Source organism: Phalacrocorax carbo, chromosome 2 (assembly GCF_963921805.1).
Source record: "Phalacrocorax carbo chromosome 2, bPhaCar2.1, whole genome shotgun sequence".
Lineage (NCBI taxonomy): Eukaryota > Metazoa > Chordata > Aves > Suliformes > Phalacrocoracidae > Phalacrocorax > Phalacrocorax carbo.
This window is the reverse complement of record NC_087514.1, coordinates 111625202-111642280: the sequence shown is the minus strand read 5'-3', so window position 1 is coordinate 111642280 and position 17079 is coordinate 111625202. Positions and strand designations below refer to the sequence as shown.

Genomic DNA, 17079 nt, shown 5'->3' with positions numbered 1-17079 from the left:
CATGTGCAGCAGCAGATGTTCTGGTTGTTTTGATTTCTGTGTTTTGGATTCAGATGCTGAAAACTGACCTGGACTTTTGATCATTTTATTGGAATTGGCATATCTTTTAATTGGTCCCTTACATTTTAAAGTTTTGTTTGTGGAATTAACATGCAATTTGAAACATATGCAAAGATATTTATGTATGCTTGATGATTACCATAGCATATATAGGCTTAAAATTCATAAAACAGGCAATAAATACAAGAGATTGATGGTCTTTCATTAACACCATCAAAGCTGGCAAATTTTGAAAGGCTATTGACTTAGAACAGCGCAAAGGCTGGCTAGTTAGGCCTCCCATTATCTCAGCAAGTCTTTGTCTGCTCTGACAATAAACTAAGGTTAAGTTTGGCCTGCATCTTTATTATATAGTCCACATAGCATTTTTGGAGAACACTTGTAAACCCCTCAGAACATTTCTGAAGGCGGATAGAGTTTATATTGCAAATGTTTAGGGAGGTTACAGTGTTCCAGTACACAAAGTATCTCAGGTATACGCAGTGTTCTAGGATCAAATCTGGAAAAGTGCTGAGTCTTAATGAGGTCCTGTAACATCCACTAGTTGGTGTGAGATGCTGATGCATGCATGCTGGACCTTGAGATCTGGCTTTGAACGCACTTATGCTGACATCAAGTTCAATATGAAGTTAAAGATTATCCTCCTAGAAACCCCCAAGCTTTTTACACCATGCAGAAAAGCTATGCTTTTGGATGCTAACGCAATCTCTCTCTGCCTTTTCTATGAGTAAGATGTGGACTAAATTTTTTGTCTGTTTTTTGTTTCTTGTCTTCACCGAGTGATGTCCTGTTGTTCAGGATAGCACATGGGAGTAGCAGGTTAAATCATGCTCGTGCTCTCAAGAATCTTATCAGAAGACCTCATTCTTCGGAAAAAGGGGAAGGGAAAAAGACTTTTGCCTTGTGTGTAGTGCCTTTTGTTGCGCTAATGTGAAATGATTTGATGTGATGGACAGCAGTTTATCAAAACAAAGTCTCATTAAAATCTGTCTGCACTTTGCCCTTACTCTTCTTTGTATAATAAGATTGTGAAGCTTCCTGTGACCAGACAGTAACCTGTGGTAACCTGTAGTGTGAGTACATTTATGGTGATGAATAAACCCATTGTTACCACCCTTAAATGTTGGCATCAGTATTGTGCTAATAACATTTGGAAGTTTCTGCTTTATCAGCAGCAATGACTGGCAGATAATCAGCTGGTTTGTAATGGGAAGCTTAAAATAGCAGCTGAAGACATTTGAGTTAAGCTTCATAGAAAAAGACACTGCTGCATTTATTATGATATCATTTTTGTGGTGTAAGGGTGACATGATTGTTGTTTTAGCTTTTTAGACATACAATGCAATTAAGAATAATCAGTTTTCCCACACATTCCACAAAGCAACTGAAGCACAAATGCTAATAACCAGGCCCTTAAATTTAGAGTGACTTCCACTGCTGCATGGGCAGCCCACGGGTACAGATGGGTGTTTCATAGTGGTATGGAGCTATTGTGTGATTGCAGTCTTCTTACAGAGATGTGAGTCTCAAAAGAAGTTGGTGATAAATAGTAAACTCTTCAAGATTTGCCCATAGTACCAATTTAAATATATTTTAGAGTGTGGAGGAAGGGGATCTGTACGTAAGTACATATGACATACACTGTAGGCTTTGCAATCTGTAACAGGCATCCAGACTAGAAGTTTAAAAGAACGTGTAAAAGAATTTCTAATTTGTGTTTACTGGAAGTAGTAGGTGGTCGCACCAATAAAAACTATATTGTATTACATATGCACACAGATATGTGTAGTGTTTAGCCCATAATTTGTGTGAAGCGTGTGTGGCTGGTTTTAGAATTCAGAGCATCAGCAAAGACAAGTCAGGATTTAGGCAGGGTGTTCAGAAAACAGATCTTCACTGTACCTAAAGGCAGTAAGATTATACTGACAGTTTTAGTTCATCACTATTCCTACTAAAAGCCATTTCTTTGCGGGGGGAAGTGTCTTACATATTCTTAGACCAGACTCTGGCATGATTGTTTTAGAACCTGCATGAACAGATATGTTTAAAAAAAGTTAATGCATTCATATGTAACTTTTTCTGTATTCTTTTCCCCTGTCTTTTCTGTGCTGATTGCTTTCCTCAGCACGAGTATCCAGTACCTTTCTATTATGCATCCTTCTAGACTTTTACTGTATTGGGGCCAAGTCAGTGGGACTTCTTTTGCGTGCTTGGGACTAAATGTTTGCTGAATTTAATCTTTTCTTGCTAAGAATCTTAGACTGAAGTGCTTAATTAAATGTGTGAAAAATAAATTACTAAACTTTATCACTGACCAATACTTACCAGGAAATGAAAGACAGTGAGAGCAAAGAAGTGACACCCTAACTATGATGTACAGTTACTTGCACTTCAGTGAACATAAATTTCCACGTACAATTTTAAAGCTTTGACTATACCAAACGGTAAAAGGGTCTTAGTGTGGATGTAGTTGTATCTGTATGAAAGATTGCAAGTTGGAATAGCACATTCCTGTTTGTGAAGAAGAATGAGGCACAGTGGCATGAGAATACTTCTTATTTTTAAAGTGTTCCCACACCAGGGATTGCACTTTTATGTTATTTTACCAAAATCTATAGTAAAAATTCACACCTTTAGATCATGACATGATAGCTTGTAAAAAAATTGATTTCTGAGAATGGAAGATGAATTTTGCTCTCTGCAAGAAAGTATTGCAAGGCCTCGTCGCCATTAGTGCACCAGCCTGTGCTGGCCTCTTGCACTACGTTCAAATTAATACAAATGCTTGTGGAAATTGTGGTTGTAACACGTACAACTGAAACTGCATTTACACATCCTTGTATAAGGAAGAGGTGTGGAGGACAGGGTTTACATTATCCAGTTTTAGAAGATGCCCTGACACAGTGGTAAAAATTGAGGATGATGCCAATTACAGATTTTCTGTTTCCAGTGAAAACCTAAGTGGAGATGGTTTAGACTGAAATGAAAGCTATTATGTCCTACCCAGTTAAATGTTCTGTTTACCATGAAATGTGCCAATAAGGCCGCTGTAATGAAGTCAAAAAACCTAAAGAAGTCCCACTTTCTCCAGGAGCTCGATCTTGGGACTGCTGACCAAGGAGATAGACAGCTTAATCTCCAGCTGAAGAGCTGGAAAGATGCAGCCTATCCCTTTCATCCCCATGAGATTCCCTAACTTGTCATTGCTATTTGGCAATTTTTATTTTTTTTGCATATTTGGTCAGGATCTGTGACACCTCAGTGCAGCTGTCTGCTCTCAGTCAGGCTAAGAGTGAAGCTGAATAAATAACTCCTGGCAAGTAAGTGTTATCCTGATAAATCCTTCTCAGTCCCTGTGCATGTGGGACACATTTGCAAAGTTTCAGGGTGCCTCAAGGCACATTTTCAGTAAATAAACCAAGATAACTTCTCAACTCTAGAAAAATCAAAAGGTCTGCATCCATCCTTGTGGATGACTTTGAGCCACTTTTATAGAACTAGAGATTGGATCTGAATGGAAATGTTTAAGGAAGTCATTTAAATGTTATTTACAAAGTTTTCACTTAAAAGATGTGTTAATATTCTATAGTTTAGGTACAGCTTGTCACCTATCTTTGTTCTTCCAGGCTTTTAAGACCAAGGATGGCTACATCGTGGTGGGAGCTGGAAATGATAAGCAGTTTGTCACTGTGTGCAAGGTAATGGTGTATGTTAGGTGACAGTACAGAAATGTGTAGTAGTTTCCATTCTGACTAGGAAACTAATTACTGATTGCTTCTTAATTCCCCTTTTTTGTGAAAGTAAGTAGTGAGTATAAATTCTAACCCTGGAGTTCTGGCTGGTAGTTTAGGGGACTGATAGGGGTTCTGTGCTTTGCCTCTGTACTCAGAACCCCCCAGTTCCCAAACCTGTGGGTGCTGAACTCCTTAGCTGTGCAGCTGCACAGCTAATTAGCTAAAAAATGAACAAGCTAACAACTTCCCAGTTCTGGAATGGTGAATGTCACAGAATTCACACTGGTGCTTTTCCAGGAAGTAATGTGACACTGTTTCTCCATAAAATACCTGGTAGGCACAGCCATTAACAAAGCAAAGCTAGGGGATGGGTGGTTCTTGTGCCACTTTAATCAGCAGCTGGGTGCGTAGTCCTTTCAAACACTAGTATGTGCTGGTCTGTGCTCACAGAGAAACTTGCGGACTTTTTAGAAAAGAAATATTACAGGACTGTGGGCCAACTTTGGAGTGGTGCAGAGATACGATGTTGAAGAACAAATCTTCAAAAAGGATTGCTGTGTTCAAAATCTGGTATCTTCATTATTTTAAACTAAAGGAACAAGACTCTGGCAATTCTGTTTTCATAGAGGGTAGCCTGGAAATTTGTAAAATAGTTTTGGATTTTTCAAATACTCTTTTCCTGTTGTTTTAATATCTGGAATTGCTTTTCCTTGGGCAGTGAATACATTTTAAAAGAGAAGGGGTGGCTGTAGGGAAGCAATTGTTCTTAAATAAAGTGTATCAACATTGCAAGCAAAAGACCCCAGTAACACGTAAGCTGGGACAAGAGAAGTTTTGCATATAGTATTAGACATAATTTTTAAAAATGAGAGTTCTCCCTTTTTCCTGCCATTATGGTTTTTCTCTGGGAACTTGGATATTTAGCCTAAATTAATCAATTTCTAAATGAGCTGGCAGCCTCAGGAAATTAAGCATTATTTTCCTCCATTTGTTCATGTCAGACATTTCACATTTTCATAGATGTTCACAGCTAATAACTGGAACATGTAGTAGGAAGACGACAATGCAGTTGTGATTCTCTCTCACTGCAGTTTGGGCTACATATCCCCACCTTGCTGTCTGGAGGGGTCTCGTTTCAGGTGCTTGAATTGGCTCCCTCAATAGGTAGCAAGTTAACCTCTTCAAGGTTTTCTCAGTGGGTTTTCTTCATACAGGTGCCCAGCTATGATAGTGTGGTCATTATTTTAACATGAATGAAGACTAATGGCTGAATAAGTGTCTACCTATCACAACTCAGCTGTCTTAAAGACTCATTGTCTCATAAAGGAAATCTTTGCATGAAGTCCCAAGACATAGCTGTGAATGTCTTGGTGCTTTATCACCTGAAGAATTACATAGCAAATGCTGGTTTTCCTGCCATCCTTGGGTAAGGCAGAACTGAAGATCTGGCTCAGTAGGTTCTGACACCATGCTGTGAACTAGAAGGCACTAAAAATTCAGACCATGCATTCACCTCACTGTAGGGTGCAGGTGAGAGACTGTGTGACTTGTGGCTATACACTCCTCCTGTAATCAGTAACGAGTGAATGGTACCGCAGGAGATGAGGCAATGTTTCTACGTTACCTCAGAATCTGTAGGGTTAAGAGGCATGAATGTTGGCCTTAGTCTGCATGCTGATAGTTTTTTGTTTCATCCTAATAAAGGTGTTCTGGTATTTCTAGAACTGAAAGTAGGAGGTGCAGAACATGCAAAAATTATAATTGCTTGCATTTCAATGGGATTTAAAAAAAAACAGAAAAAATGGTTCAAATTTTGGGTAATGGTTAGATTTTTCTATAAATCAGTTATCATACTTGTTTTTAAAAAGAATAGTCTTTTTACCCTTACCGAGTTACTGTAGTTATGATTTTGGGCTGTTAAATTGCCCAGAAATGCAGACGTGGAATTCAGTTGGAATGCTGTGAAACCCGTTAGAGGTATGCTCTGTGCTAAGTCGAAGGTGATTTGGAACTTAAAACACCAGGAAGTGGGAGAGCAAATAAAGGAAGAGGACTTTATTACAGGAAGGGCCGCAACACTCTGTGAACCTTTAGTAAATACAGAAACCACTGATTCAAACGTTGGAATTGCTATTAGAGAACTTTTCTGAGATGAGCTGGTGCTAAAAATGCAGGCTGTATGGAAGCTGTTGCCCTGAAGACAAATACTCTAGAGAAGTAACAGCTGGTTCAAGCTGTAAACAATTGCAAACATTCTGCTTCAACCATATCTCTTCAGGCAAGCAGAAAGAAAAAAACTGGAATAATTCACTGTGATATTTTCAAAATCAGTGACAACTAACTGTAGCTTGTTTGGGGACTTGGATAATTGCAGAAAAACTTTGTAACGCTGCTGGCTCAAGTGCATTTCGTAGTGGTCAGGTGTTACAGAAGCACATCCCTGTCTCAGCCTAAGTAGGAATACTGAGCAAGAGTCTTCAGAAGACTGAGCTTTTGAGTGCAGCACAGTACAAACAGGTTTGCTACTGTTGGGGGACAAAATGCAGAGAGTATAAACTCTGAATGTGCATCTTAGATCTTGAAGGAGGCCTAGAAATAAAGAACAGCAGTTTCTTTCCAAGTGGTCCAGTGAAATAAAGAAAATAACATTGGCAGCATGATGCAGAAAGATGAATGGCACATTAAGGAATAACTTCTCAAACATGTATTTGTTAGTCACAAAAAATTGGGAAGAACATATATAGACAAGCAGCTTTACAACAGATGGACATTAAGTTAAAGCTGAAATCAATTAAAACAGTAGAGTGAGCAACTCCATATGATCATTCTTCATATAACTCATCAAATAGAATCATAGTTTTCTGATTAATTTCTTGGGTTTTTAAGCTCTCGTAAATAACTATTCACTATCATTTACTTTGAACAACCTTGCATGATTTTTTTCTCTAAAGCAATGATTTGTAACTCCAAAATAGCAGTTTTAAAAAGAGGAGATAATTTTAAAGGGGTACCAATATTAGCATTAAACTTTCAGATAGTAGGAGAAGAACATTTTCTAAAACTAGATTATAATATGTTATGACTTTCATAAACTAGATTGAGTAAACATAGAAGGAAAAGAAAATATGCTATGGATTAAGTGCTGATGGAAGATACTAGATCGATGTTTTATGTTACCTTACAGGCAAAAATCTGCAGAAGTTATGTAATATAGTCATTGTTCTAACATAACTGACTGATACCTTGGTTTCCATGCTTAGTTTTGTTGCTGTAGGTGACAAAAACATCAAAGGTGACTATCTGTTTTGAATATCTCTAAATATCTGTTGAAAGAATACCTATTTTGGTTTTAAGTCATCAACAGCTATTCACTCGGAAGGGAATCCATATCCTTATTCACTCCAGCAAAGTGAGGAGTCGTTAAACGATATTAGCCTTGGTCTGAACCAAGGAATTAGTAGGAGTTTAGGTTTCAGGCAAATATCATAGAGATTTGCACCGATCTATGTATCACTTACGTAGGCATATGGATTCAAGGGGTGACTGAACATGTTAATAAAACAAAAATCCATTGAGGATTGCTAAATGCATAGAAAACAGCTCCAACTCAGAAATGCCCTCATCTGAAAGTGGCTGGAGTTGGGATAAATATTAAGGAAGTATGATATATACTGGCCCTGTTCTTAAGCTTGTCCTAAGCATCAGCACTCAGCCACAGGCAGAGATAGGATGATGGGCTGTAGGGACTTCAGCTTTGAGCCAGTACTGTTTTTCTGTAAGCCATCTCGGAAATTGCCCTGTAAAAAAATGTGGCATGTTTAGAATGATTATAAGACTCACAGTAAGTAAAATGGATCTCGAGTGTGTGTTTGTGAGTAAAAATACATGAAGAATACATGACAGCTTCTTTGTAAGCTTCTAGTCTGCCTTCCTCTATAGCTGATGTTATTGGGATATTTTTTATTGAATTTAGAAAGCACAACTCATTCAGTTTGTTTATGATCTATATAAATACTTTGTGGCATAAATAGATAAATTATTTAGTAAGTATTGGTTGTCCGCACAGCTACTATGTCTCATAAATGTCTCTACAAAATTCTAAGACTCATTCTCCACATTTAATTCCCTTTATAGTATAATTCACATTGTCTTTGCATGATGGTTAAATTTCTAATGTGCCAGGTGGGAGTTCCATCTAGAAGATATATTCCTCCTTTCTTGGAGGTTATACCACCAATTTTCTTTATTAATTCTTTTGGAAGAAATCATAAAGAAACACTATGACATTTCAATAGAAAAACACCTTTTTTTTTTTTTTTTTGCCTATTTGACAGAAATTACTGAAGTGGAAAGAAATATTCTTAGACATAGCTTTTCTCAGTATAGCATATGAAGTACAGTCATATTTCTTATTCTGTGACATGTAAGTTAGTGCAGGATAATCCCACAGATCTCTCCAGCCTCATGGTAATAATTTACAAACTTTTACAATAAAAGTTTCTCCTAGCTAATGGTGAAAGCTATCAACTAAGATTTGGGTCTTAAGTTTAATTTCTGTCTTCTTCTGTACTTGTTATGTAACATTAACCAGGAGGCATTATCTTTTCTTAATTTCCTAATCTATTTAAAAGATTAATGAGAAGTAGGGATTTTTTGAAAGCTATCTTAAATTGGTAATGAATTTCCTTAGCTGTATAAATATCTCCTGCCAAGCACATTTCTTACTCACCTTTATTTTTACTTAGATCCTGAATTTGCCCGAAGTTAGTAAGGATTCCAGATACAAAACTAATACACTCAGAGTCCGGAACAGAAAAGAACTTATTGATATATTGTCAACCCGGTAAGTTATTTAAAAGGGAAGAAATTACATTTAATCTGTTAATGCAAATAGCCATGCATAAGATCTCATCATGTGAAAATTTTACTTTACTCATTTTAGATAAGGTTGGTTGTTGTTTTTATTTTTAAGTATTGAGAACACTAACTGATGTTAAATATACTGCCTTTTGCACACAGACTATGGTGTGGACTACCAAGAAGCCAGACCCCAGATTTAAGTTTTCAGAAGCCATTTTCACTTATTTTTAATGATTAACTTGAATTTTAATGAAAAAACCAATGCTTTTTGCTTTCCTGGATGAATGTAACTCCTGGCAGTAAAATGATTGGAGCACCATTTGCTTTTGCTGTGACTGGGGTTTTAAAGTTTTCACTGAGAGTTGCTGTATCCAAGGGAGTTCCACTTGATGCTACTCCCTCACTGCTGATTCTACATTGTGGTAGTCTGTGCCCCAAATTCTCCCTGGGTCAGTCCTTTTGAAATCAAAATGATATGTGCTTAGTATTCTGTGTGGGAATCATCCTGTTAAATACTTTAATTAAAAATTATTGAAGAGGAAGCTCAGGAACCCTTTATTTGAGAGATTAAAATAGCTAAGTTGTCTTCCTTACTCTGTTTGAGGAGGTCTTTTTTCTGTGGAGTGCTCTTCTATTTAACGGAGAAGATGATATAGTTATATAACATAAGAAAAAAAATAATCTGTGTTAAGCTACCCAAAGGCGGCTTCAGCAACACTTCATACTTCGGGGATGAGTAGAAGAGGCAGTATACCTACTGTTGTCAATGATTCAAGAAAAGTCGTGCTATCATTTTGACACATAGCCTTGTATGAATCTTTGTCAACAAATGTGTAACAATTCAGGCAATTTTTTTTTTTTTTTAGGAGCATTAACTCAGATGCTTCCGCTTTTCATTCCATCTGAGAAAAGCATTTCAGTAGCCCACCTTCCTCTCAACCCCACACATTTTTTGGATATTGAGAACCAGAATCACCTTTCATTAAAGACAGTAGGGGGAGTGATTTTGCCTCTTCCTGTTGCACTTGCACTTTTGTATCTGTCTTACCTGTTCATTTTCAGGTGTTCTGCCCCCAGTGAAATACAGAAGTACCAGGTGACTTTGCATTTTCAAATAATTGAGGTAGAGCTGTTCATGATGAACTTTTGGAACTCATCTTTACTTGCCTTCCTATAACAAATGTATTGTGAAAGCACAGATGAACCTGCTCTTCCTATAAGTTTTAAGCCCTTGAAAGGGAATAGTTATCTTTTGTCCTACTTTTGAGCTCTTACGTTCTTAACACCTATTTTAGTTTCGAAGTCGATTCATGTTGACTTATTTGGAGTTCATTTCATTTAATATGGCATTTATCTGATGTAATCTTGTACCCTATGAGAGTGCTGTTTTGTCATCCACAGATCAATTACTTAATAGCTTGTTGCTTGTGTTTAATTTTGAATGCATTTTTTTTCTAATGGGTAGTATCTGAATAAGAAGATAAAGTTCAAGGAACAACTGTTCCTTGAATCGCCAGAATTCTAATTTGTTTTTATATCTCTAGCTATTAGTTCATCAGATTACCTCACTGCTCTTTCAATTACTGCTTTATGTCTTTTTTGTCAGAGTTTATGTTCTGTTTTATTAGCATCATTTAGGTTGAGTTTCTGTGTAATTTATATGCAAGTATGTGACTGTATACACACTGTTGGAGTAGATGTTTCCAATAGTAGTCTGTTATGTCATATTATTGTGAATTCATCTGGCATTCAGTTTTAAAACACTGACTATTACAAACACCCTTGTCATTCTGACGGAGGTTGAATATGTTTCCATACACATTCCATGGTATCTTTGCTTTTATTCACTAATGCACAGTTGTTTGTAAAATTATATGTGGTTCATTTTTGAAGTTACTTAGAGAACTAAATGAATAGTTTCTCAGTGCTGAAAAATGTCAACCCTTGAGAAATGAAGGGAAATGACAAAACAGTAATGGCAGAATTTCACCAAAAAATACCTCAATTAAATCTCTGATTGCTTGATAGTACTGCAGCTTCCAGCACATGGAAAATATAAACCTAAGGTGCATTAGTTGGAAAGAAACACCTGCAGACCCCCCCATTCACTCACGGTATGTACACTGCTATCCACCTCACAATGAATTTGTGGAGGCATGAGCTGAAGCAGCTTAGAAGAGTTGTGATTTTCTTTGACATGGGTTCTACTACAGTCACTTTTGTTGAGATGAGCTCCTCCGTTGTGTGGTGGAAGGCAGAACATGAAAGTCCTTTAAGGATTTAGTCAGGCCATTCATCCATGTCTCATTTTGATGCTGTGCCAGGCAGGTTGCATACAACTTGAGGCAAAACAGCTTTTTTCCAGTGATGTTGCAATGGAAAAAGTCAGCAAAATAGTTTGGTGTGCCAGGCTGAGCAGTAAAAAGCAGCTAAGAGTTTGCATCTCTGTATAGGAATCTGGTGATTCCTAAAGATTCCTTCTCTTTTGTACATGCTTGGAAGCATAAACGGGAATTATGGTCCTGTAGTGGAATCCTTTGAGAGTGTTGCTGCTGATACTGCCAGTGAAAAGATTCATAGGTATGGTCTGTGTCTCAGCATCTCAACAGTAATGACAGTGACTAGAAGGACATGAGAGGAAACACCAGCTTGTGTTTCCTTTCCTTTCCCCCAAACTCTTTTGCTGCCATTTTCAGTTTATAAATCCTTCCTGTTCCACTAAGTCATTGGTGTTTCAAGCACCATTTGTATGGCGGATACTTGGTACTCTGCAGTTGCTTGCATATATCACTGCTGTTGCACAGTACATATATGCATAGTTTTTTCCAAGCTGTTGAAGCTCTTATAATCTTATTGAGCTTGAGGTCCCACCAGAGCCTACAGTAGGCTTCCATTGACCAACCTGTCCCTTTCCTCCTATCTCTTTTGAACTATTTCGAGAGGTACGACTTACCTTTTTTCCCTATTTTTCTTAATTTTCAAAATGGATTAACTTCAATTCATGTCTAACTTCTGAACACTTAGTAAGTGCAAGAAGAAGGATTCTTAGCCTCCTCCTCTTAAGGAAGAGGTTTTCCCAGGTTTTATTTAGGAGATGTTCAGACCTACTCAAAGGGTCAGGAACTCCCTGAAGTCTTGAGCATTTAATTCGCTGCATGTGTGGAGCTGAAATTAAAAAAAAATATCTGAACTCTGAATACCAAGGAGACAGTTGATGCCTTTCATTTGCTAGGGTAAATGTTAAGCAATTCAGACTCTGGCCCCAGTTATATTCTAGATGTGTGCACAAAGGAAACATTGGTACAATCGGTCAATGTTAGAGAATGCTGGTTTTTTAAAAAAGGCTGTATCTTGGGAATTTTTGACTCACATGACCTATAATTTAGATCAATAATTCTACTCACCACCTGCAGTAACCACGCCAGATTTCAAGGCAGTTAGATAAGCATAGGGATTATATAGCACTTAGAAGAAATTGACCTTTAAACAGAAGACTTTTCGGAAAGGTGTGAAATGACCTATTCATCACAGTGGGATGTCTTGAACTGAGTGAGAATACAAGATGGAGATGAATATGGCTTGAGACATAAACGTAGGTTGAAACAACAGCTCTGAGAGGTGTGAGTTGCTCCATTCATTTCAGATAGATTTTTCTCATCCTCTCTCTTCCCTGACAGAAATGAAGGGTGAAGCACATCTGTCCTTAGCTCTTCACCCCAGCTTGCTGTCTGATTACAGCATCTCAAGTCCCTCTGTAGGGTACACATGAAAGAGGGGGGAGGATAAATTCACATATCCACAGCAATTGTCAGCTCTCAATAAAAGGGACTGGAAGGTGGACCACTCGAGAGTGGTATGTTGCTTCTGAGAGACCCAGCTCTCACAGTGGGGCAAGAGGAGGGAATTCCAGAAACCAGGCCCATACATCTTAAGAGGGGGAGTGCCTTACAGTTCCATCTTCTATGGGGACATGAATACAATAGTGCAAGGACCACAGGGTCATAGGATAGTCACAGGGAGGAAGAATATAGGCCTGTGTGGTATTTTGTACTTTTTTTTGCTACTGGTGGTATTATTCCTTTCCCATTTCTGGTCATCCTCCTGCTATGCTTTTTTTTTTCCTGTCCCCATCATCTTCCTCTACTTCCTATGGTTCCCCCAACTTCTTATTTCCTCTTTCTCCTCCCACTGCTGACATTTGCACATCTACTATGTTTGCTTTACAAAAAAAAAAGGAAGTTTCAGTGCTTTCTATATCTTCCTCTTTATTTAGGTGACATTTTCCCCAAATGACAACAAAGCAGAACTCTTGACAAAAGCAAATTGCCTCTGAATGCCTTCCTTTCTTGGGTGTGTGCCAAGAGTCAAATTTAAAATGACCCTACCTGGGTGGAGGTCAGGTTCAATGGCTACTACAGAGGCCCCTGAGACTCCCAGCTCATGTGAGAACTGACAGACTACAGAGCGCTCTGGTTTTTATGTTTCCAGTGGAAACCTCTGGTTTGTGAGTTAGATGTACATCTATCCACAAGAACTAGGTTTTAATTGGTGCTCTGATCTCCCCCACCTCCCTTCCACTTTTACCTTTGTGTCCTCTGGAACAGAATAGTGCCAGGTACAATATGGATTATTTTGTATGTGTATATATGGACACATATATGTGCATACATATGTCAAGACATATGTATTTCAATATAGTGTGTGTGCATGTAATTTGAGATGCATCTATGCAAAAGCTGGTATAATGCCAGTTTTAAGAGAAGCTGCTCTGGGGAAGGGGGCTTAATCTGTTGACCTCATTCTTCAAATTACTCCAGAAACTGAATGTTAATCCTACTCCACACCTCAGTAATGTAGACACATTTTAAGACAGTGCAGCTAACTGTGTAATCCAAGGTACTTCGGCAAAATAACCAGTAAATGGAGCAGAGTGTGTGGGGTTGTATGAGTGCAGGAGGAAGGGAAATAGCAGACACACTATCAGCCTTTAAAGTGAAGCAGCTCACATAATGAAGAACACATAAATTCATCATGATTAGTGCTCCTGCAGCTATAGCTAAATTATTGTAGACTTAAAATCAGAAGTGTTAGGCTGGAAATGATTCAGAGTGGAACTTCTATTCCGAGCACTTACATTTTAAAGCCCTTCTTCTTGACTGTGCACCACAGCTGCATGTTGCGTATATAAGTGTGAGGGGAAAAGGAATGAGCAGGAAGGAAGCACAGAGGAACCTGATCCTCAGTTAATGAGATATTTGCTAAATTGTTTCAACCTAGTAACAGAAGAGGAGGGCATCTAAAGGGGAAAGTGTATTTTAAAACATTTAATTTGCCTGATGAGGAGCACTGTTAAATTCACACTTGTTGAGATACACCCGGTCTGTGTAAATCTCCTTCCCCATCCCTACTGTTTCTTTTTCTGAACCAAGAGCCTTGCAGATTGAAGTCACTGTTGATAACACTACAGGAATGAGCATCTGGTTGTTTACTGCTTCAGCAAGACAGGTATCTGAAATTTGAAAGATAATTGGCTTCAATATGGCACAGCTGGTGAGGTTTATTTTCCCCAGCCATCTACCTCACCATCAGTGCCTAGATGGTTGAGCTGTGTGAGCATCATCTACAAAACTGCTCCAGCTTGCTTTAAAATGCTTTGTTTTAAGTGGTTATTAGCTTTATGTTGACTTCTGTGTGGGCAACTGAGAGACATCCAAAATGTCTCAAACGTCTGATTTTTTGACTGGGTAAGCTAATGTGTATTTTCTGTGTTCTTTTCTCACTGTTTAATAAGCCTCTAAGCGTTTTCATGCGTAAGTGTGAAGTTCAAGGTCCTTCCTGAAAAGAAACTTTCTGTCTTTTCTGACAATGTACATTATTAGCTACAAGGCTGCTGAAATTAAGGGAGAACTTTTCATTGATTTTTGAATGAGCTTTTTGATCTGACTCTTGTTAGCTCTTTTGTTAGCTCTTTAGTTAGGTCTTTACTCCGCTTGAGTGGTTAAAAGAAGAATAGCAACAAAATCGATATAGCTTTTCATTATTCTTAATGTGCTTTACTGATGTGTGTTTACCTAGCTGATTTTTAGTTAATTTGCACTTCCTTTGTCATAAGTATAGAAGTTAGAGTCCTTTTGCTTACTTGAGAAAAAGAGAGGAAGACTTGGGAAAAGGAGTAGATTTCTAATGTGCATAGTCTAATATCTGAATCAAAAAAACCCTAGTTCTGGAACATGGTGGATTTTACTACTCAGGAGCCATTAAAACCACATACTACAATATGGATGTATTTCCCTCTCCCTGGTGTGCTATTCTTTAAAAATCATATATGGTTTTAAAACAGCATGCAAAACTTCATAAAGGAACATGAATGTCCATTCATCCCTAGCAAATTCTGCACATAAAGGTAAGGTTTATTAATAGTTTTATTAAGCTGGTAACAATATTTAAAGTATACAGAAATTTAAAAAGATTTTCAGGGTGGATTTGTGGTACCTACAAATATCTGGACTGTATTTTATGTAGCTACCACTTACAATCTGCATGTCACATCTTTTAAAGTAAGTTGACACATCCATCGGCAAAACATGTCAGTATAATCATGTTGATCCCAGAGATTTTAAGGGTCTGTTGTGGTTTGCTGAATGCTTAATCAGTAACCAAGAGGAGACTAATTATTATTTACTGAATAGTCTGTAAGCATGTCTGTGTGTCTAAAGTATTGATTTTGAAAGCTCTAACTGTATGTTTATGGTACACTATGGGATAATGATCTATTATTTGAATTTTCTAAACAATTTTTTTCCTGTTACTTTTATTTTGTATAGTGTCTTCCATAGATGTTACTGTAAGGAACTATAGAAACTATTTTACTGAGTTAACCATTAACAAAATGATTAGTAGTAAAGAGAGAAAATATTATAGATATTTGAAAGTAAATAGTCTGTTGTAGAACAAACCAATGCAAAAAACATAATGCAAACTAGGGTTCTCCTAGAAAACACAAGAATGCTACTGTGGACTTTAGCAAGAACAGAAATTTTTCGTGATTGACTGCATGTAAAAAACTATTACTAATCCTAGATGTTGTTGTTTCATTTGCATTTGGTAGCTGTCCAAATTACTCCTCTAAATTAATTTTTATAAGTTTCTTTGGCTGGAACTCAAGAAAAAAAAGGAAAGCTTACTGCCTTTGGAAGAAGGGGCAGGTGACTCAGGAGGACTACAAGGATGTTGTGAGGTTATGCAGGGAAAAGATTAGGATGGCGAAGGCCCAGCTGGAACTTAAACTGGCCGCCACTGTTAAAGATAACAAAAAATGTTTTTATAAATACATCAGTGACAAAAGGAGGGCCAGGGAGAATCTCCCTCCTATTTTGGATGCAGAAGGTAACCTTGCCAGGAAAGATGAGGAGAAGGCTGAGGTACTTAACGCTTTCTTTGCCTCAGTCTTTAATAGTCAGACTGGTCATCCTCAGGGTTGTCATGCACCTGTGCTGGGAGATGGAGATAGTATGCAGAATGAAGTCCCAGTTGTTGAAGAGGTGGCAGTCACCGACCTGCTCCTTCACCTGGATGTTCACAAGTCCATAGGGCCAGATGGGATCCACCCGAGGATACTGAGGGAGCTGGCAGAGGAGCTTGCCAAGCCACTTTTCATCATTTATCAGCAGTCCTGGTGAACCGGGGAGGTTCCAGACGACTGGAAACTAGCAAATATGACACCTCTCTACAAGAAGGGTTGGAAGGAGGATCTGGGGAACTACAGCCCTGTCAGCCTGACCTCGGTGCTGGGAAAGGTCATGGAGCAGATCATCTTGAATGCCATTACGCAGCACATGAGGGAGAACCAGGGGATCAGGCTCAGCCAGCATGGGTTTATGAAAGGGAGGTCCTGCCTCACTAACCTGGACTCCTTCTATGATACAGTGACCCACTTAGTGGATGAGGGGAAGGCTGTGGGCATTGCCTACTTGGACTTTAGTAAGGCCTTTGACACTGTCTCCCACAGCATTCTCCTGGAGAAGCTGGTTGCTCACGGCTTGGACAAGCGCACTCTGCGCTGTGATAAAAACTGGCTGGACGGCCGAGCCCAGAGAGTGGTGGTGAATGGAATCAAATCCAGTTGGCAGCTGGTCAGGAGTGGTGTTCCCCAGGGCCCAGTGTTGGGGCCGGTCCTGTTCAATGTCTTCATAGATGATCTGGATGAGGGGATTGAGTGCACCCTCAGTAAGTTTGCAGATGACACCAAGCTGGGTGGAAGTGTCGACCTGCTGGAGGGCAGGAAGGCCCTACAGAGGGACCTGGACAGGCTGGATCGTTGGGCCGGAGCCAACGGTATGAGATTCAACAAGGCCAAGTGCCGGGTCCTGCACTTGGGTTGCAACAATCCCATGCAACGCTCCAGGCTTGGGGAGGAGTGGCTGGA

General features: G+C 38.7%; 1 protein-coding gene across 3 annotated transcripts in view; it reads left to right on the top strand.

Annotated features, from left to right (window-relative positions):
* SUGCT (succinyl-CoA:glutarate-CoA transferase) overlaps positions 1-17079 on the top strand; it is a 332529-nt gene that overhangs the window by 114699 nt on the left and 200751 nt on the right. For all 3 annotated transcript variants that reach the window (XM_064443856.1, XM_064443854.1, XM_064443855.1), the window contains 2 exons: positions 3687-3758; positions 8540-8637. In XM_064443856.1, coding sequence (XP_064299926.1) covers positions 3687-3758; positions 8540-8637 — 170 coding nt within the window. The remainder of the gene's footprint in view (positions 1-3686; positions 3759-8539; positions 8638-17079) is intronic.